This window comes from Suncus etruscus, chromosome 17 (assembly GCF_024139225.1).
Source record: "Suncus etruscus isolate mSunEtr1 chromosome 17, mSunEtr1.pri.cur, whole genome shotgun sequence".
NCBI classification, from domain to species: Eukaryota; Metazoa; Chordata; class Mammalia; order Eulipotyphla; family Soricidae; genus Suncus; species Suncus etruscus.
This window is the reverse complement of record NC_064864.1, coordinates 30421950-30443803: the sequence shown is the minus strand read 5'-3', so window position 1 is coordinate 30443803 and position 21854 is coordinate 30421950. Positions and strand designations below refer to the sequence as shown.

Genomic DNA, 21854 nt, shown 5'->3' with positions numbered 1-21854 from the left:
CTGGACTTTCAAAGGTCAGGACTCAGAGTTTCCCGTCAGTATAAAAGCCACAGCCCCAACATTTGGCAGTGAGTGCCATCATCCCACAGGGCAGGCCCAGGCAGAGCCAGGGTGGGGCCTGAGAGCCACCAAAAGCACCCAGAACTTGGAAGAGCCCAGAGGGTTGATCATTAAAGCAGAGGTGGTGTTGGGTGGAGCCTGGAGCCTGCTAGCACCACCACACCCAGTCCCAAACAGTTTGCTCACTAGCAGCAACTAGAGTGCAGTCTCCAAGTGAGGAGAGACTAACTGAGCACCTTCATTTACCTGGAGAAGACAGAAGCAAGTTGAAGGAAATGGCCTGGTGGAAAGCATGGGTAAGTGAAAGGGGAAGGCAGAGGGTTGCTGCATAGTGTTGGGAAAGAAGATGCCAATTCAGTCTGCCTACCTACTGCACTGTGCAGTTCACTCCTTTATCCCACCCCATTCAGGAAGGTAAGATTACAACCCTCTTCTAACACTGCGTGGCTGGAAAGAAACATGTCTCTGAAATGCAATAAGGGAAGCTTAGGAACTGGAAGAAAAGCAGCCAGATGGTTCTTTGCAGAGGCTATATGTGTTTGAAAATCCCAAAGTGGGAATCTTGGCTTTGTGGGAAATCACATCAATATACATTTAGAGCCTTGGTTGGAGGCAGTGAATAGGGGGACATGAACATGGAGATGTAAGCAGAGTCAGATTTGAAAAAGATTTTTAGAACAAGCTAAAGAGCTACTGCTTTTCCTTCAGACCAATGGAGAGTCCTAGCCCAGCTTGCTCTTCAAACCTGTATTCTCCTGTGATCACTCATTGTCTTACTTGTCTCTATAGTATTTTGTTTGCTTATTTCCTCTTTGGAGAAGCCTGTGTTCTCTCTTGAACATATATTCCTCTTTCTTTCCTCTGACATTTAGCTAAGCAAGTTTCAGTCAATAAAAATTATCTTGTTTCATTTAAAAAAAAATTACCAGGAGCCAAAGTGATAGCACAGTGGTAAGGCATTTGCCTTGCATGCAGCTGACCTGGGACAGACCCAGGTTCAATTCCCAGCATCCCATGTGGTCTCTGAGCCTACCAGGAGATACTTCTGAGTGCAGAGCCAGGAGTAAACCTTAAGTGGCCCCTCCAAAAAACATTAAAATTACTAAACCTGGGAGTAACCTGATTGAATAGATTGAGCTTAAAGCTATTAATACCAGCTTTTCCAGCACAGGGTCGGATGGTCTCCAGAGATCAACAACTTGTCATAATTAAGAAGACATGAGAGGGAACAGGAAGATCCAGTCCACAGGTTTTGGGAGGCTGAAAGTAATGCTTCTATAGTGTAAGCAGATTCTGAGGTGGAAGGAATTTCCAGCATACCCCCTAGTTACTTACCTCTCAGGAATTCTTTGAGTCTGAGATCATCTATGCTGAGTTTAAAATACAAGGAACACAGAAAGTAAGTAGATATCTGGGGGTGTGTGGTGCTGCCTGCACAGTTCATCTCCCTTGAAAATTTCAGGTTGCTCTACCAGTTTACAGATGAGGAAATCGCTGCTCGGAGATAGGGCATGATGTGCTCACTTCCCAGCAACTAGCCTGGGGCCTGGTATTACTCAGGTTTCTCTCAGTCAAGTTTATGCTACTTCAGAAAGTCTCTTTGTCCCAAATGTCAAAGCCCAAGATTCCAATTACAATTGGTGAACAGAGTAGACAGAGAGGTTGAAGGGCTTTTATGGTCTTCTTGCTGGCTCCAAGCAAAGTAGCAAAGACAGACAAAGGCCTATCAGGGCCTCTAGGTTCCTCCTAACCTCTAGCTTCTGATTTCGAGAGAGCAGATGTGTCAGGACAGCCCAGTGCTAAGCACTTTGTGAAGTCAAATACTCATCAAGGTGACTAGTTTCCTGTGGGACCGGACCAAGGCCTATTCCCACCCAAGAAGAGAGAATCTGGCCCACCTAATGAAACCTGGCCCACCTGAATGAGTATGGATGACACTGAACAGAGATTGTGAAGCCAGCATTCACCCAACCATCCCATATTCAATATCTTGCTTGAATTTCATCTACCTCTACAATGTAGATACCAGTGTCCTCCATAGATGAATAATCTATGATTCCATAGATAAAAAACCAGCAGGCACCAATTGTTGGCACACTAATAAGAGTTAGCATCTGTGGAGCCCAAACTTTGTAGGTTCAGTTACCCACAAACCTAAACTAGCTTACACAACAGCAAAATCACAGCTAGACCTAATGCTGGCTGGATTACCAAGTAAAAACAAATATCTTCAGAGCACCTCACTGGGCCAGGACCAGCACTGCAGGGGGAACAAATGATCTGCCATTGTGGGCCTAAATGTAGGGTAGATTCATCTGCCCATCTCTTGTAAATATAAAATCTCTGTCTACAAGATTGTCCTGGGAAGCACATGGTGGGACAGACAAAGGTGTTGCAACTTCTCTGTGACTATCTCAGTGTGCTTCACTGCCAGTCAGAGGCTGAATTGGGTCACTTTTTCAGTGACACTGTTGTGATCTGTGCTAACAAGGCCCAGCAAGAATCAAGATAGACCCTTTTTCCAATAACAGGTGGTCTCCTACGAAGATCTGGAACTTAACCTGAGTTCCAGAAATTTGCCTCTGATGCCCTAAAATTATGGAATGGAAAGTCCTCACTTTTGAGGCTTCTCAGTGCAGTAAAGTATCTATCTTAGTCTCTGTCTCTGTCTGCCTCTTTTAGTCTCTCAGTCTTTATCTCTCTCTCTCTCTCATACACACACACACACACACACACACAAAACACCTGACACATTTACAGTGTTGGGCCTCAGGCCTAGCAGGCGAGCTTCTCTCATAGCCACCAGTTTCTGCTGTATTCATTGAGTGTATGCCTGACTCATCCTTGTATTCATTAGTGATTCAAGATCTTAACACTGAGCTGAGACAATCTGCATTCCTGTGGGTAAGGCCTTTCTTCAGTGAGTAGTTCCAGTACATTTGTGGTCTGGGGAAAAAGTTGAGCCATCTATAACCTCGGGAGATAAAGCTCAGCTTATAAGCCACTTATTAGATATGCAAGTCAGACAAGCCCAGCTTCCTTGCCTATAAAGTGGCACAGGGATATTGGTAGCATTCAGAGAAGTCAGGTAGAAAAGCACTGCATGTAAATCATTAAGACAGAGTCTGGTACATAGAAGGTATTTACGACACTAGCTGCTCTATGGCTAGAGCAGCTGTTTATGACTCCCCAAGTAAGAGGAACATATATGTGTGTTTACCAGTAAGCAACATCTGGAATAACACAGACTCTCTAGGGGATATATTTTTTTTTTTTTGGTTTTTGGGCCACACCCTGTGACGCTCAGGGGTTACTCCTGGCTATGCGCTCAGAAGTTGCTCCTGGCTTCTTGGGGGGCCATATGGGACACCGGGGGATCGAACCGCGGTCCGTCCTAGGCTAGCGCAGGCAAGGCAGGCACCTTACCTCCAGCGCCACCGCCCGGCCCCTCTAGAGGATATTTTTATAAGGAATTACTTTTAGCAATTTCTTCTTTGAAGATGGTACTTAAAAGTAAGGGGATATGGCACCAAATATTATAAATTAAGGCAAAAAAATGTTTTTAAGCAAAAATTTCTCAACTCTTATTCAAAATTAGTATCACTACAAATATGCCATATGTGACAATCTACTACTTATTTTCAAAATCTAAAGCAGGGGTTGGATGTAATGATGGATAAAGGAAAATAGGAAGGAAGGAAGGAAGGAAGGAAGGAAGGAAGGAAGGAAGGAAGGAAGGAAGGAAGGAAGGAAGGAAGGAAGGAAGGAAGGAGGAAGGGAGGGAGGGAGGAAGGAAGGGAAGGAGTAAGGAAGGGAAGGACGGAGGAAGGGAGGGAGGGAGGGAGGGAAGAGAAAGGGAGAGAGGGAAGGGGAGGAAGGGAGGGAAGAGAAAGGGAGAGAGGGAAGGGGAGGAAGAAGGGAGGGAAGGATAGGGAGGGAAGGGAAGAAAAGAGAAGGAAAATGGAAGGGGAGGGAGGGATGGGGAGGGAAGGAGAATGGAAGGGGAGGGAGGGAAGGAAAGGGAAGGGAAGTGGAGGGGAGGGAAGGAAGGGAAGGAAAGGGAGGAATGAAGAATGAAATGAGGGAGGAAGGAATGAAGAGAGGGAAGGAGAAAGGGAGAAAAGAAGAAAGGAGAAAAGGAAGGAGGAGAGGGAGGAAGAAAGGAAGGAAGGGGAGAGAAAAAGGAAGCAACGCCACTCCTCTGGAAGGAGTTTGAGTTCAAACATGCTTTGTCTGTGCACTCTCTCTGCTATATGATTTCATGAAACCCTACCTAACTTCCTCTGGATGGGTTGTCCTGTCATGTGGAAATTCCTGTGGCCAAGTCTATTGTCTGTCCTCAGATGACACTAGCTAGGAGAGGCCCAGCCTGATCTGGAGCTCACACCACAAGAGGGGAAGATACTAGAAATGTATAGCTTCTTCCCACAAACTGACAGGCTGGCACCACTCTGCTAACAAAGAGGTGTTCTCTGAAAGGGACATAGTGATGTCCATAACCCCAGAAGAAAATCAGCACCTCTCACTGTCAGACAGACCCAGGAGTCTCAGGGTGCCTCACTTTTCTTTATAAAGTTAAGTTTTCCTACAATTGACTCATCCCAAGGAGAAGCCCCTGAGTCATAGACCTCCTAGGGGATTCAGAGCTCTGTTGAGACCTGCCCAATTCCACAAAATTTATTCTCCTAGGAGACAACGTTGTTATCCTATTCCCCTGTGCTCACACCCTGCAGTGACCCCACCCCCACAAACTTCTTCCAAGTTCCAGCACCCCAGAAAACAGGAAACATCTTCCAGGTCTCAGGAATTTTATCACAAAGGATCTGAGAACCAGCCTGGCAAGAAGGTTAAGGGTGGAAACCCTACAGTCACAGGCAGATGGACCTTTAAAGACAAGTGGGTAATTGGGAGCATATACAAAGTCATTACAGTGTCCTGAACCTCAGTAAACTGTTGGATGCCAAAGAATGACATCTTCAAGAATGCTCACAACAGCACTGTCCAAGGCTTGCATATACTGAAAGCTGGGAGGTTTTGTTGTTTTGTTTTGTTTTGTTTTGTTTGTCTTTCAGTGTGTCAGTGACTTAGTCCACCTAGGAAGGATCTCCCCCACTTTAGCTAAAAGACCAAGACAGCTCTACAACCTCCCCATGGTCAAAGACATATCAAGGGGTATGGCCAACGATATGTGAGGCTTTGCCACCCTGATGTGCAGAGTGAAAAAAAAAAACAAAAAACAGTACTTCCCCTTGGCCCACATCAGCAGGAAACTCATATCCAGGAGTTGAGTCCCTGGACCAGAAAGGAACTCATTGACCTTTCCTCACTCGAGGAATGCAGGCAGGAGAAGACCAGCCTGGTAGATAGAGCCAGAAGTCTCAACCACAAATCTACAGGGGCCAAGCTGGAATTCATCTGACGTGGTGGGGCTGAAGTGGACAGGGAGGTGCATGTCTTCCACCTTCCCAGCTCAGAGCAGTCTTGGGTTCTCTTGCAGATCGAACAGGAAGGTGTCTCGGTGAAGGGAAGCCTCCAATTCAACCCAGACCCTGATGCAGAGATCCTATACAAAGCCATGAAGGGGATTGGTGAGTGGCCCCCTCTGCCTTGTTCTAGGAACTCCATATTTTTCTGAAACTCTGCCTGCTTTATTGCTGAGATTTCTACTCAGAGCCCTGCAGAAGGGGTGCCAGGTAGACCCAAGAGACCCTTCCCATCACCATCTCACACTAACTCCCAGTGTCTAGAAAACCCACAGCACTCACTCCTCACAATACCTGCATGAGTCTGCATGATCTCCAGGACTGGAGAGAGGAAGCAGACTGTTGAATCCTGTGACTGAATTTACTCTGCTCAGTCTGAACTTTCTCATTAGTAAAATAGCACCAAGGGTCTACACATCCCTTGTATTTTTATGTGGGATTTTAGGATTTTATGTGGGACAATATTGGCAGCACACCTGGAAAAAAAGAGAGAGATGGGCATTTGCAGGGTGAACCTGCAAAGCTCTGCAGAGAAAAGCTCTGCAGCTCTTCTCTCTTCCTCTATCTAGCCCAGGGGTCAGCTTCCTTCTCATATCTGCATTCCTATGTAGTGCACACAGAAAACGACTTGCCTAAAGCCCAATTTAAATAATTTAACCAACAAGCAATTTCTCAAGCAAGAGTTACTCCCTAGATGGCTATGCCTTATAAAATGGGACATTAAGACCTGGTCTTATTCCTAGATAAATCTAGAAGGCAGGCCCATTTCCTCTACTTCCTGTGAAATATTACTATTTGGGGAGAGAAGGGAGGGGTTCAGTGAGTTGGGGCACAGTCAGCTGTGTTTAGGGCTTATTTCTGGTTCTGTGCTCAGGGATCATTCCCAGCAGTGCTGGGAGGTTATACGTATTATCAAAGATCGAACTAGGGTCAGCTGTGTGCAAGGCAGGAGTCCCTGTCTTACCTCTCTAGTCCAAAATCCTTGCTGTTATTTTCACTTCCTGAAGAAGAAAACAGAATTGGAGAAAGGGCCTTATCTATCCCTGCTGGGTTCAGACACAGGTCTAGTGTTCTGTGCCTTCAGCCTTGAACACACACACACACACACACACACACACAAACATGCACACACAAACACACACACAAACACACACACACACACACACACAAAGCTGGCAGAGCTGAAGGTAACACTTGTGAACTCCAAGGGTTCCAGAAAAGGTCCAGCACTGGCTAAATGACAAGAGGATCATCAGATTCTGCCTCTGTGATCTGGATCTGGACTGATTTCCCCCACTCTGTGAATAAGAGGCAGGGATAGAGAAATGAGTCTTTATCCAGATGTCTCACCTACATCATCATGAAAATTGGTCACATTTTGAAGTTTTCCCAGTCATATTACTTGTCCCCCCATGTGCTGTCTCCTATCCTATCTACAATTCTCTCGATCCTCTCAGGGCAGATGTGGGAGGTGCTCATACTGTTCACCCCCTACAGGGACCAACGAGCAGGCCATCATCGATGTGCTCACCAAGAGAAGCAATGCACAGCGGCAGCAGATCGCGAAGTCTTTCAAGGCTCATTATGGCAAGGTATGGGGAAGAATGCCCATTAGGATGCAGGCAGTGGCAGGGGGCTTAAAGAGACTCATACCCCCTCACAGTGATAAACTCTGTCAAAGCCCCAGAAACTAGTCGGCCAAAAACCTGCTGCACAGAGAACACTTTTAGACAAAAACTGTGCACTGATTATACCTGAAATGTATTGTAACTCACTGTGTTGCGTTTTACTCACATATTCCCTTCTGACTCCCTCCCCTCCTGGTTTGGTGTCAGGCCTTCCACAAACTGGCCAACTTTCTCACTCTGCTCCTTCATCTTTGCTCCAAGGCCACACAACCCAATTGCGCCAACACTTGTTCATCATGTTCCAGAGTCTGGAACACCCTTCACTTTAATGCATACCAAAGACACATTATCTCATGTCACAGCTTTCTTCCTATGTGGTGCTGCTGAGGCTTGGATCTCTCTATCCTGCTGTGCGTAAATGTGGAGCAGAGTTCCCCATAAACACACATTGTTAGTCTAAACATTCAATAAAGAGAGATGATTAATGAAACCAAAACATACCATGAGAGAAACGAATGTAGGTTTTTGAATCAATAATTTCTTTATTAATCTTCACAACTTTGCATCATCCATCAAGAAGAAAACTGATAGTCCAAGATATTGTATAATATGTTCAAATTTCTAGAACCTATAAGCAACAAGATTAGGAATTTTTGTACATTGTCTAACTCACGTTGGCTGGAACTGGCCTTGTGAGTCCCTTGTAGAGACAAACTACTCTACTCTTAGAAGTTGTATGTGGAATAGATACTTTAATCCATAATTTTATTCAGAGTCTTGGAGCCAGAGCACAATCATGATGAGCAATCACAAACATACACTTCAGAATTTCTGAAAACTAAGTTGAACACACAAGTTCACACCAACTTCTAAGTGAAAGTCTAACGCACTTCCCAGGTGAGGGGAGGCAAAGTTGCTCACCCAAGTGTAACTTCAGTCCACACCAGCCTAATGCATGCAGAACCCACACTGGGGGGCCTGCTAGTTCTCCCCACTCCTGAGTCAGGTGGATGCAAAGTCCAAATTCTCACCTCTCCTGATTCTTGCATTAGGATCTCATTGAGTCCTTGGAGTCAGAGTTGAGTGGCAAGTTTGAGAGGCTCATCAGGGCCCTCATGTTCCCGCCATACAGATATGAAGCCAAGGAGCTATATGATGCCATGAAGGTAATGACACATGTGGGAAAGGGTGGGAACAGAGACACTTATATGGGCCTGGGAGGAAGGTGATGCCAGGAACCTGTTCCCCAAGAAAGTATGGTACCAGGATCTTTGAGGTCCCCTGGAGCAGTCTTATTTGTCATATGCTCTCCTGAAGTTGTCCTCAAACTACAGACCACGGGCCACATATTGTATTTGTTCCTGTTTGTTTCTTCACTTCAAAGTAAGATATATGCAGTGTGCATAGAAATTTGTTCATAGTTTGTTTTTGTTTTTTTTACTATAACCCCTCCAATGGTCTGATGGACAGTGAACTGGCCCCCTGTTTAAAAAGTTTGAGGACCACTGCTTCCTGGATGCTAGCTGAAGCAAGCCAGATTCAGTCTGTTGCTCAGATTGTCAACAAAGTCTGTTGTCACATAGCTAGATCAGTTCTTTTCAGGACATTGCTGGAGTAGGTGTGCAGGAATTTAAAACTTTTCTTTGAAAATTTACTGGTTTCAGTAAATGTCCAGCACTGCCTTCACATATGACTAGGGGATCCAATAATAATAGTCAACCTCTGAAAGAACACTTAGAGAAAAAAACATATATTAGTATATAGGACCTCAAATCTACCCCTCTGACTTCTGCAGTTTCTGAGACTTGGAGATACTAAGTGACCATTCCTAGACCCAGAAGGAAGTGTTGAGACATGATTATCATGCCACTTGCCCAAATTAGCTTTTTCTGACCATCTCCAGGCAAAGACCTCTGCTTTGACCACAAAAGATGTGGAAAGAGCAGCAGGCAGAAGCAGAACCCTCCAAAACACAAAGGTTTTTATCTACAGGGTTTAGGAACCAAGGAGGGAGTCATCATTGAAATCTTGGCTTCTCGAACCAAAAGAGAGCTCCAGGAAATAATGAAGGCCTATGAGGAGGGTAAGTGGTCTGCAGAGAGGGTGCTTGAAAGCCTGATAAAGGCTCACTTGAGAATATAGTCATAAACTTTGGCAGCCTAACCTGGGATGAAATACAAACTGCATACTGAGTTCCACTGGCAAAGATCCTTTCTGGGCTTTTCCACACATGGATAGATACAGACACTAAACATAATTTAGATTCTCTTTATATGCAACTAGAGGTACAATCCTTAGGGGAGAGGAGCATCCACCCACTAAATTTTCTGCCCATTTGTGGCTTAGCAATGTTATGTGTGAGTCATGGTATGAATCAGAAGTGGACAGATCTGAATTCTCCCTGATCAACATAGACTGACCCAGGGGATGAAGTGGTCCACTAGCAGGGTCTTGTTCCATTAAGAGGGTGTGGAACAGAGGTTAAGTGAGATTATGGTCATGGGATGTAAGGGATAAGCAGAAGTTGGGTCATTTTCCATGGGACCTGCCTGCTTTGGAGCCTACCTAAATATTCTGGTTTTGCTGGGAACACAAGGACTCAGACTAGACAGCCTCTGCCCAGACCTTTGTGCTTCTATAAATTCCATTGCTGGATTAGTAGTTTATGTCAGTTCCTAATTCTGAATAACCACAGGCTTAAACCTCTGTCACTCAGAACTATTCATAATGTCCTCTCCCCTTGACAAGAACTTGTCTTTCCTAGAAGTTATCAGAAGCATGGGAAAAGACACTGGGAGGAGGAAATCAGGCCCATACCCTTGATCTTGTTTTCTGTCTCCCTTACAGCCTATGGGTCCAGCCTGGAGGAAGACATTAAAGGCGACACCAGTGGCTATTTGGAGAGGATTCTGGTGTGCCTCTTGCAGGTATCACAGCCTTGAATCTGAGGAAGCCCCAGGGAATGGGGGTTCCCAACAGTTCCAGTCCAGAGAGCAGCTCTCTGACAGAATAGACTGAATAAGATACAGGAGGGGATTGGATTGGCCCCAGTAGCAGGTTTCACTGGAACCTTTCATTGTGATTGGATTATTCTCATTACAGGACCCCCATAAACACAGTCACCTCAGAAATATGAGAAGTGTCCCACCACCTTAGCCTTGACCTTTCATGCAAAGCTCCATGACAAGCATTTTGCTCACAAGCACTTAACTCAGAGTTATTTGGCCCACTATTTTTTTTTCAGAAAAACATAAAAAATCATTCAGAGCCTCCTTAAAAATGTATCTTCTTTAAGAAAATAAAATAGAAACACCCCCTCAATTGCATTTGAGGACACTACCACCTCTCCACAGTTCTGATAGTATCCCTTCACAAGGCAGTGTCATCCACTTGAGGTAATACTGCCTTTGCTCATTGACTGCTCCAGCTCTGTCTGAGAGACCCCCAGATGTATTTCGGTTTTTGGGCCACACCCGGCGGTGCTCAGGGGTTACTCCTGGCTGTCTGCTCAGAAATCGCTCCTGGCAGGCATGGGGGACCATATGGGACACCGGGATTCGAACCAACCACCTTAGGTCCTGGATCGGCTGCTTGCAAGGCAAACGCCACTGTGCTATCTCTCTGGGCTCGTCCCCCCAAGATGTATTTCAAATGGCAAATTCCAACCTTAGAGAGAGGCGCCCTGATATACAAAAGATGCCAGACCTAAACCCAAAATTAGGCCCTGTATGGCCCCCTTAAGGTTCCCCATCCACCTTGACTACTATGATAAACCTAACTTTTTAACAGACCCTCTTTTATCCTAGGGCAGCAGAGATGACATGAGTAGCTTTGTGGACCCAGGACTCGCCCTCCAAGATGCTCAGGTGAGTTTTTGCTCTCAGTAGCTCTTTGGTCTTATCTTCTGCACCTGAAACTCTCATCTAGTGTCTCTATCCAGTGTTAAGATGAGTGGTTGCTCTACAATACTAGATTGGGACCCAGATCAGCTTTAGTACTCCAGTCTCCCTCTTTTAGGGTGTTGGTAGGCTGAAACGTGTAGAAAACTGACCTGTTGGGATCTATTAAAGTTTAGTGTTAGTAGGAACAGCCGGATTCTCTAGGAGTAGTGGTCCTTGAAGGGCTAAATGTATTTAGTTCTCTATATGTTGTCTGGAGAGGTGCTTGAAGGCAGAGTTAAGGGAAGTGGTTCCTACAATAGCTCAGGATGAAGAAAAGAACTGAAATGCTCAGCAAGAGCAAGCTGTCCGCCAGAGGAATTCCCAAATATGGGACAATGTCAACCTAGTGGGATAGCCAGGGACCAAGCCTTCAACACCAAACCTAAGACATTGTCCCTTATCTCCTACTCTTCTTCATTGGCTTGTCATGGGTGTCTCTCTACTAGGATCTGTTCTCAGCGGGTGAGAAGTTCCATGGCACTGATGAGATGAAATTCATCACCATCCTTTGCACACGCAGTGCTACACATCTGATGAGAGGTACTGGGCACAGAGAAAGGCAATATTGGGGCCATATGGGAATACCATAATGTTTCTTGGCCTTTATTGCAAAATAGAATTGGGACGAGACAGAGCCAGAAAGCCCTGGACTCATCCTCTACAACTAAGACAGAGGTTAGGGCCAGTAACTCTGATAAAATACTGGGAGCTTTACCCTGAGATCCAATTGTCTCCTAAGCAAAACCCTCTCTCTCTCTGCAGTATTTGAGGAGTATGAAAAAATCTCTGGCAAGAGCATTGAAGACAGCATCAAGAGTGAAACGCATGGATCACTGGAGGAGGCTATGCTCACAGTGGGTAAGACAGGGTTCAAGGGTTCAGACTTGTGTGTACACAGACTCAAAAGTGGAGCAAATAAGAGTTCAGAGTGGCATTAGCAAGAAACCACATCCCTTTGTTCACCTTTAGAAAACATCTTCACCCTGCCTACATACTCTGCATCTAACCTTCTGCCTAGAATAATTCCACCATATCTTTAGTGTGTCAGGTCCTTCATGAGCAGTTCTCTGAGTTGCCCACATGATTGATATATAGTGCTGAGTAAATATGTAGGTGTGTGAATTTGTGAGTGCCGATGTGATGCCAGACCCGATCTACCATACATATGACTTTTCAGTTCAGTTGTAAAGCCCAGGCAATAGTCACCTTTTTGGGCCCAGTTCCTGCTACTGATTAAAGAACTGACATTCAGTTTTGAGTTTTAAAATGAGAGATTGAGGCCTGATGCTAAGAAACTTTGAGAGCCTTCCACAAAGCAGAGATTAAGACCACAAGAAAGGAGTATTCCAGAGCCCATGTTATAGAGATGGAAGAGCTAAGATTACAGTAGGAGGAGCCACTGCAGAATGAAGAATTCTGTGTCCTCCTCTCTCCCATAAGGGAGCTAAAGTCTTGGCCCCAGAGATGGGACACTCACCTACATACCAGGTTGTCACCTCTATTCCACTGGTGCTGAGAACCTAGATGAGCAACTCCAAGTGTCCCAATTTCACAAGGCGGACTGGAACATCTGACATTTCACAGCCAGCTTTAATTTCAATCTCTGTCAAAGCATCTAGGTAGATATGCTCGCTGCTCCAATCCAGGTTCCCAAATTCAGCCCCTAGATTTGGTTTGAAAAAGCTTCATAATATTCAGGGAAGAAAAGCAAAATAAAATGAGTGATCCTTTCCTATTTGTTTTTTCATCCACTATGACTCATATAATTCACCTCACAGGCAGGTCAGCTCCAGGCAAGAGGTCAAGTAACAAAGCCACACTGTACCAGAAAGATGGGGTGTAAACACATGCCCCACTTCCCTCAAGCTCAGAGTATTCTTTGAGTCAGAAGCTGACTCCCAGAAGTAACATCCATCAAGGCAAGCATGAGCCCACCCTCTAGGTCAGATGCCCCTCGGGTCCTCAATAATGGATGGAGGAGCAAGAACCACTTGCCACAGTGGAATTCAAAGTGCAGTTGGCTGGATTCTTAGCGGAACTGTTTCTAGACTGTGAACACCCAACTACATAGTATACTCACCCTTTACCTGCCCACTCTGAGCCTTAGGATCTATATACAATTTCTCTGGCTTTCTTCTTTTTCTTACCCTACCAACATATGACTTCTCATTTTAAAATAAAGCAGGCACAGAAATAAATATGCCAAGAGTTGCTCAATACTAAACCTCAAGACCCAAAATAATAAATAGACATATGAAATGTCACCCATAATCTGATCCTAACAGACCTTTCCTCTTTGCTAGTGAAATGTACCCGGAACATCCACAGCTACTTTGCAGAACGACTGTACTATTCCATGAAGGTAACGGTTCTTTATCCAGCCCTCCTGCTCTCAGTCCCCGCCACACACACACACACACACACACACACGCAAGTAACCAGCTACAAAGCTGGGGAGCTCAGAATCACCACTACCTTCCATTCGTGGGAATCTTCTCTTAGCACTCTGGGGAATCGTGACTATTTTAGCTCTCAGAACAAAACCTGAGTGTGAAGAAAGGAAGTAGCATGTCCTGGGGCTGAAAGCAGGGTGCTTTCACAAGTTTTTTACTGCACTGAACTTGCTTGCTATGAGAGTGAGTTGTAAGTGCCATTCCAGTGATGTAGAAACTAAGGCTTAAGTTCAAAGTCATACAGCAGGAATGTGACGACCCTTTGATCTAAACCTAATTTGGTTCTCTTTTAAAATTAAAATTTCATTTAAACACTGTGGTTTACCATAATACAATTGTTTAATGTTCAATACCAATGTGGCCATTGTCCCCGGTGTCTGCCCTCCACTCTACCCCCTTAGCAAGTGGATATTTTCGATACATTGCAATTTATCACCCCTTTTTATATTTTAAATCTTAAAATAATATTAAAATAATTTATTTTGTATCACTTTTTACAACAAAATAGCTACTAGAATTATCAAAAAACACTTCAGTAAAAGAAAATTTGTGAAAATTGTTAGAGCTCACATAAGGCCATAAAAGTCATTGTCTGAGGATTTACTAAGCTGCCTGTTGCTAGGTAAACCTTCTATATTAATTGGTTTTGTTTATTGAGCTGAGTTGGCTCAGAGGCTATTTTTCCATCAAATTTAGTTGTGCTCCTACTGGGGCTGTCAGTATTGTGGATTTGGAGGTTCAGGATTCCCTAATCCCACATTCTCCTGGAAAGGAAGGTCAGGATTGGCAGAAAGTCAAGGTCCCTCCTACTTGAAGAGATAAATTCAGAAGCAGATTAAACCATGTGAAATTTACCTTTTCTGAAGTCCTAAAATTTACATATGTCCATGTTATTCCTATCTGGAGGAGTTTCTCTATCTAGAACCAAACTAGAAAATAATTCCCTGATGCTACAGTGAGTGAGCACCTTATTTGGGAATACACCTTCTCTGATGTCTGGGGTAGCTGGAAGCCCTGAATGCCAAGCTCTCTGACCAGGAAATGAGAGAGTTTATTGGATTTGACCATTATACCCATTTAGCATGGTTAGCCAAATATGAAAGTAAATGCTTCTGCCTATTCAGTGGAATTTCAGGATGTTGTTGTCCAAGAAAAATCTTAGTCCTAGATCAATGAGCATTTTGGGGTCCAGAATTTGAAAAACAAACCAAAGTTTGAAGCATCTGTCCTTTAATAAAGAAAAATATATGGGCAGTGAGTGAGAAGAGACTGAGGATATAGAAACTCAGAACCACTCATCCTTCCATCTTAGAGCTTCACATGCAGAAGTAGAGGTTCATTCCTGTATCTCCATCTCCGCTCATTGGCTCTTAGACTTCATAGCACAGTTTTGTCCTTTGTAAAAATCACCCCACTTGCCATATCTCCAACTCCAGGTGAATGAGTCTGAATCAGGGTCATGCATGAAATAATCCAAACCAGGCTGAGGATGAAACACATATAGTCTGGCAGTCTTCTACCTCCTCTCTCTAGTAAGCCGCCTGCAAGAACTGTTTTGATTGAGTATAGAGACCACCTCCAGGTGGAGCAGTAATTACATAGTAAGGGCACATAGTTCAGGCTATGCTGAGCCTATCCTGCCCAAGTTTACAAATAAGATAATCATTGTTTTGGGTGAAACCAAGTTGTAAACAAACAGATACAAATAAATCAGTGATGATCTTTGTTTTGGGTAAAATAAGGTGTCATCTAACAGACCACCTTGGTAGAGATGAACCAGAAAATCAAGAGTAACCTCTGATGTCTGTGTCTTTGTGTATGTGTGTGTGTGTTTGCGTGTGTGTGTGTGTGTGTGTGTGTGTGTGTGTGTGTGTGTGTGTGTGTGTGTGTGCAGAGTGGTTGGGGGGGTTGGGCCACATTCTGCAGTGCTCAGGACTTACTCCTAGTTCTGATTTCAAGAATCACTCTTAGCAGGGATCAGGGGATTATATGGTATGGCAGGGATCAAACTCTTGGTTCATCTAAGTGCAAGAGAAGTGTCTCCAGTTCCTGACTGCTGTGTCTTATCCAGGGAGCAGGAACCTCTGATGGCACCTTGATAAGAAACATTGTTTCCAGGAGTGAGATTGACTTAAATCATATCAAGTGTCAGTTTAAGAAAATGTATGGCAAGACCCTCAGCAGCATGATCATGGTAAGCTGTGAATTCCTAGTTCTAACCCAGTTTGAAATACAGGCATATAGGTGTAAATATCCCTTGCCAGTGGATGTCACACTCTGCATCTGTTGCCATGTGGTATGTAACAGGGGTCAGCAAGGGATCCAGGACCAGGAGAGGAATGGAAAAGGGGAGCAGTGCAAAAACTGTGGGAAGCCCAGCTTGGAAAGTGCAGAAAGTTGGCTGGCATTTGAATCTGGTTGCCCCTTTGAAACTAGCACTCCAAATTTTGTAAAGGCACCATATCTGAAGAGTCAACCAGTGTAAATTGCTTAGTCAGAATCAGGTCCAGCATTCTGATCAAGACTGATGTAGTCCTTGCAGCAAAACTCTAAGAAGATAAATTAGATAGACCTCAGTTTCCTAAATGATTCCAGTATATTAGAGAGCTGAGAAATTGTAATTAATTACCAAACTGCTATAATGTCAACAGAAATAGATCTTCTAACCACTAATACAAATTGAGGTCTTGACAGGCTTTTTAGCATGAATCAAAATATGAAAAATATATAATAGCTACTATTATGCAGACTATTTATAAAGATTTGTTGTTAACTATATTTTCTTAAAACACGTAAATTACAATATTTCAAAAAGATATTTCTGGGGGCCAGAGAAACAGCACAGTGGTAGGGCATTTGCCTTGCACGCGACTGACCTAGGATGGACCAGGATTCAATTCCCAGCATCCCATATGGTCCCCTGAGCCTGCCAGGAGTGATTTCTGAGCCCAAAGCCAAGAAGCTAGGAGTAATCCCTGAGCTCCACCAAAGACCAAAAAAAAAAAAAAATGTTTTTTCTGCTTTAAAATGGTTTCAAAGGGATATATAGATTCTATAGATATATAGGTTGGGATGTGAGAATGGAGCTTTTATTCTTTTCTAGTCAAGAGACAAAAAATCTAAACAAAGTATCTTAGGTCACTATTGTGTTAAGTTAAAGATTGACTCAGTTCCAACCACGTGTCATGAGGTCCTCTAATCTTATGTAATATTTGTGGCAAAAGGGAAATATCCCTCTCACCAACCTTGTGAGATTAAGTCACAGCCAAAATTTAGAAGAAAGCAAAACACTGTTCAGTGAAACATGACTTTGACCCATCTATGATTTAGACCTCATGTTGTATATAAATTAGCAGATCAATTAGTATATAATCAATAATATAGTCACTTTTATAGGCAAAAGACAGGAAAATCATGCTCTTCCATTTTGTCTAAAGTTGTCACTTAAAAATTACTTGGAATTAGGGGCCAGGCGGTGGCGCTAAAGGTAAGGTGCCTGCCTTGACTGCGCTAGCCTCGGATGGACCGCGGTTCGATCCCCCGGCGTCCCATATGGTCCCCCAAGCCAGGAGCGACTTCTGAGCGCATAGCCAGGAGTAACCCCTGAGCGTCACCGGGTGTGGCCCAAAAACCAAAAAAAAAAATTACTTGGAATTATAAAAAAAAAAAAAAGTTGACCAAATTATTTCCTTCTCTCTTCTATGGCTGTAGATGACTACTCTCTGTAGATTCCATCAAAGAAAAATAGTTCCCAATAGTGATATCATTGTTATGAGGATTTTATATGATAATTTTTGTTCATTTCATTTTGGACAAAATGTCACAATTGTGTTCACTTTTATTATACCACTGTATAGTCACTTTACCACAGTCAAAGTACCAAAACTTTTATTAAAGTTTCCAAGACCCTTCACCACTACTTAAAGTGTTTCCAGTGGCCTATTCTTGGCTTCAAACCAGCTCCCTTTGATAATCTTAGTTTTTCACTTAAAGACTATTTGGCTTGCACCATCTATATGTTTCTCTGTACTACACAAGTGAGTGAAATCTTCACTTCACAATTTCTTTTTTAATTAATTTTTAATTGAATCACCATGAGATATAACTTCAAAGTTGTTCTTGGTTGAATTTCACTCATACAATGTCCAGCACCCATCCCTTCACCAGTGCACATTCCCCACCACTAATGTCCCCAGTTTACTTTCCACCCTACCCCCTTCCATGCCTCCTGCCATTTCTACAGAAGACAGTTTCCCCTGTCTCTCTCTCTCTCTCTCTCTCTCTCTCTCTCTCTCTCTCTCTCTCTCTCTGGTTTTTCTCTCTGAATTAATTCACTTAACATGATACCCTCCAGTTTCATTCAAGTTGCAGCAAACTACAAGATTTCTTCTTTTATTATAGCTGTATAACATTCCATTATACATACATACCTCAAATTCTTTATCCATTCATCTGATATTGAGAATATGCTTTTTTCATATACTTTAGTTAAAAGTGATGTTCACATATCTTTTAGAATTGTTTTTGTGCTCTTGGAATATATATAAAAAAAGAATCACTGGGTCTTATGAGACGTATGCATATTGTTTTGTATAGAGGTTAGACCAGATGACCTCCCCCTCTCCAACAATGTATGAGGGTTTCTCCTCCACCACAACCCCACCCAATGCACGCTGTTTCCCGTCTTTATAATATAGACAATTCTCAATTTAATATGATAGCTCATTGTTGTTTTGATATGCATTTTCCTAAAAACAAGTAATGAGGAAGATACTTTTATATGCCTACTAGCCATTTGTTCTCTTCAAGTAAATACCTGTTCACCTCCTCTCATCATTTTTGATGAGATTATTGATTTTTCTGTTGAGTTTTGTGAATTCTTCATATAGTTTGGATATTAGCCCTTTATTTGATGTATACTGTATAGTTATTTTTTTTCATTCATTTAGGTATCATTTTAGTTTAGCCTGAGTTTCTTTTGCCACATCATTCAACTCTTTCATAAAAATAAATAGAAAAAGGTGGAAGACCATGTATAACTTTATATTCAAACATTTGAAAAAGCAAACAAATGAGTGATTTTTAATCATATTACGAAAGTTGTCATATACGTAGTAAAAAAGAAATATATATATATAAAGAAAGCATATGTGAGGGGACAGAGATAGTATAGTATTTGGCTAGCCCAAGTTCAATCCCAAACATCTTATTATGGTTCCCCCAATCATCACCATGAGTAATCCCTGGGCACAGAGCCAGGAGTAAACCCTGACCACAACTAGGTATGCCCCCCCAAAAAAAAATTTAAGTGTAGTTTAAAATGTAAAAAGAAATACAAATAATTGGTTAAACAAATATGACTAAGCAGTTTGAGAAGACTAAGTTTCATGAGACAAAACTTCTCCAAAGCATAGAGAAGTAGAAGTAACCCCAGTCTCAAAACTTACTCATTTTGTGGCTCTAGATGAATCATCCTTCTGATTTTCCTTTTTCTCAACTATCTGAAAAGAGAATTAGCCGACACAATTTCTTTTCCTCCTAGCTCTGTGTAAACAGATTCATAATGGGTCTGTCCAATGATTACCTGCCTAATAACTAAGAGGTCTTTATAGTCCACAAAAATGAAGTCAATATTGCAAATCATAGTTCCTCAAACAATGATAAAATAAATAAGAAACCTCTGAAAATTGGAGCTCAACCCATTGGATAGGTAGGATCCATCTTATTGGAAAATGCTACTGGAGCCTTGAAAACGAGTTTCAGTGATGAAGGGTGATCTTGGCCACAGATGGAACTGTGGTCCAAGTTGTATAAAAACCATTCCCTCCAGCTGATAACAGAGAAGGGAGAGGTCCCAGGCTGATAATGAGAAATGTTATTTTTGTTTATTTGTTTGTTTGGGTTTTTGGGCCACACCCATTTGCTACTCAGGGTTACTCCCGGCTAAGGGCTCAGAAATTGCCCCTGGCTTGGGGAGACCATATGGGACGCCGGGGATCAAACCGCAGTCCTTCCTTGGCTAGTGCTTGCAAGGCAGATACCTTACCTCTAGTGCCACCTCTCCGGCCCCCAAAAAACTCTTTTTTATTTTTTTGGTTTTGTTTTTTGTTTTTGAGCCACACCTGGTTGTGCTCAGGGATTACTCCTGGCTATTTGCTCAGAAATAGCTCCTGGCAGGCACGGGGGGACCATATGGGACACCGGGATTTGAAACAACCACCTTAGGTCCTGGGTCAGCTGCTTGCAAGGCAAATGCTGCTGTGCTATCTCTCCGGTGAGAAATGTTTTATTCTCAGGCTTTTCTACCTGAGTTTCTTCCTCCAGGTGTAGCTTTTGACATTTTCTTTTAGCCTCAGTTCCTTGATATACAGAAGAGGATGTTGAGTAGAACATGGCTTGCGCTCAAGGAATGAATGCCTCGGGATACCTGGGTCCCAAATGAGACATGAAAAAATCCCTAGCCACCAAAACAGCCCCCTTGCTCAAAAGCAGCACTGCCTTTGTGATTTATTTTCTTTTTTTTTTTTTTTTTTTTTTTTGGTTTTTGGGCCACACCCGGCAGTGCTCAGGGGTTACTCCTGGCTGTCTGCTCAGAAATAGCTCCTGGCAGGCACGGGGGACCATATGGGACACCGGGATTTGAACCAACCACCTTTGGTCCTGGATCGGCTGTTTGCAAGGCAAATGCCGCTGTGCTATCTCTCCGGGCCCTGTGATTTATTTTCTATATCAAACCCCTCTATCATAAAAAAAAAAAAAGAAGAAGAAGCACAACGAGAATCAAGAAAGAAATGAACAACAGAGGGTGGATTTTAGGCTTGTACAACAATGTGCCAGGCACAGGGATGTGGAGAGAAAGGAACTCTTACCCACTGCTGGTGGGAATGCTGTCTCGTCCAACCTCTATGGAAAGCGATATGGTGATTCTTCCAAAATCTGGAAATTGAGCTCCCATTAGACCCAGCTATTCCACTCCTAGGGATATACCCTAAGAACACAAGAATACAACCAAAAACCCTTCCTCACACCTATATTTATTGCAGCACTATTCACAATAGCCAGGCTCTGGAAACAACCAAGATGCCCTTCACCAGACGAATGGCTAAAGAAACTGTGGTACATATACACAATGAAATATTATGCAGCCGTCAGGAGAGATGAAGTCATGAAATTTTCCTATACATGGATGTACATGGAATCTATCATGCTGAGTGAAATAAGTCAGAGGGAGAGAGAGAGAGAGACACACAGAATAGTCTCACTCATCTATGGGTTTTAAGAAAAATAAAAGTCATTTTTGCAACAATCCTCAGAGCCAATGAGAGGAGGGCTGGAGCTTCCAGCTCACTTCATGAAGCTCACCACAAAGAGTGGTGAGTGCAGCTATAGAAATCATTACACAGAGAACTACCATAATCAAGTGAATGAATGAGGGAACTGGAAAGCCTGTCTGGAGTACAGGTGGGGGTGGGGTGGGATGGAGGGAGATTTGGGACATTGGTGGTGGGAATGTTGCACTGGTGAAGGGGGTGTTCTTTTCATGACTGAAACCTAATCACAATCATTTATGTAATCAAGATGTTTAAATAAAGAAAAAAAACTAAAAAAAAAAAAAAAACAATGTGCCAGGCAATACAATGCTGAAAAGCTAACATCACAGATACCCCCTACTAATCCTCTTCTTTTTCCTGTCCTCAGAATGACACCAGTGGTGACTACAAGAATGCCCTGTTGAACCTCGTGGGCAGCGACCCCTCAGACTCATAAGGACATGAACAATGACCAAGAATTCATATCTATGGTCCTGCTTGCTTAATCTTGGCCTGGAATGAAGGGGATAGGGTGGGCACAGCAAGTCTTTCAGTCTTCTCTCTCCAGCTTCCTATGGTTTCCAGTCAGGCTTTCTGATCCAGAGAAAAGGAATAATCTAAAGCTCCTCCCTCTATCATCTTCCCTGACCAATCTGAACAACAAATATGTCAACAGGAAGAAGTTTGCTAGATCTCATGTTTCTTCCTCCACCACAGACATTTCTAAGCTTGATTAGTCAGAGGCACCTGGGCATAGGTTGCACAGAATCTGAACCCCACCTTTACCTACTAATTTGAATGAGAAGGGACCATGGAATAAGAAATTTAAGTAAACATCCCAGCTTCTTTTCCAGGCTACAAAAGCAGGTTTGTTTTCAGATTTCTCTCTCTTAGAAGCTGTGAAAGGAAATCTTGTATTTTGGGCCATTAGATGTCACTATATTCATTCTCCATATTCATCTGAAATTCTTTTAAAAAC

At 43.1% G+C, this 21854-nt stretch overlaps 1 protein-coding gene across 1 annotated transcript; it reads left to right on the top strand.

The window, feature by feature from the left end:
* The first annotated feature begins 335 nt into the window (after positions 1–335).
* On the top strand, positions 336–21332 carry LOC126033392 (annexin A8). The gene is made up of 12 exons (XM_049790392.1): positions 336–356; positions 5558–5648; positions 7041–7135; positions 8224–8337; positions 9164–9254; positions 10019–10098; positions 10978–11037; positions 11559–11652; positions 11875–11970; positions 13416–13474; positions 15637–15759; positions 21264–21332. The coding sequence occupies exons 1-12, from the start codon at positions 336–338 to the stop codon at positions 21330–21332; spliced, it is 993 nt and encodes a 330-aa protein (XP_049646349.1).
* The last annotated feature ends 522 nt before the right edge of the window (positions 21333–21854 follow it).

Coding starts and splice junctions, on each gene's coding strand:
- LOC126033392 (XM_049790392.1), top strand. CDS start 336: ATGGCCTGGTGGAAAGCATGG. Junction 7,136..8,223: donor TCAAGGCTCATTATGGCAAG/GTATGGGGAAGA, acceptor TTCTTGCATTAG/GATCTCATTGAGTCCTTGGA. Junction 10,099..10,977: donor TTCTGGTGTGCCTCTTGCAG/GTATCACAGCCT, acceptor CTTTTATCCTAG/GGCAGCAGAGATGACATGAG.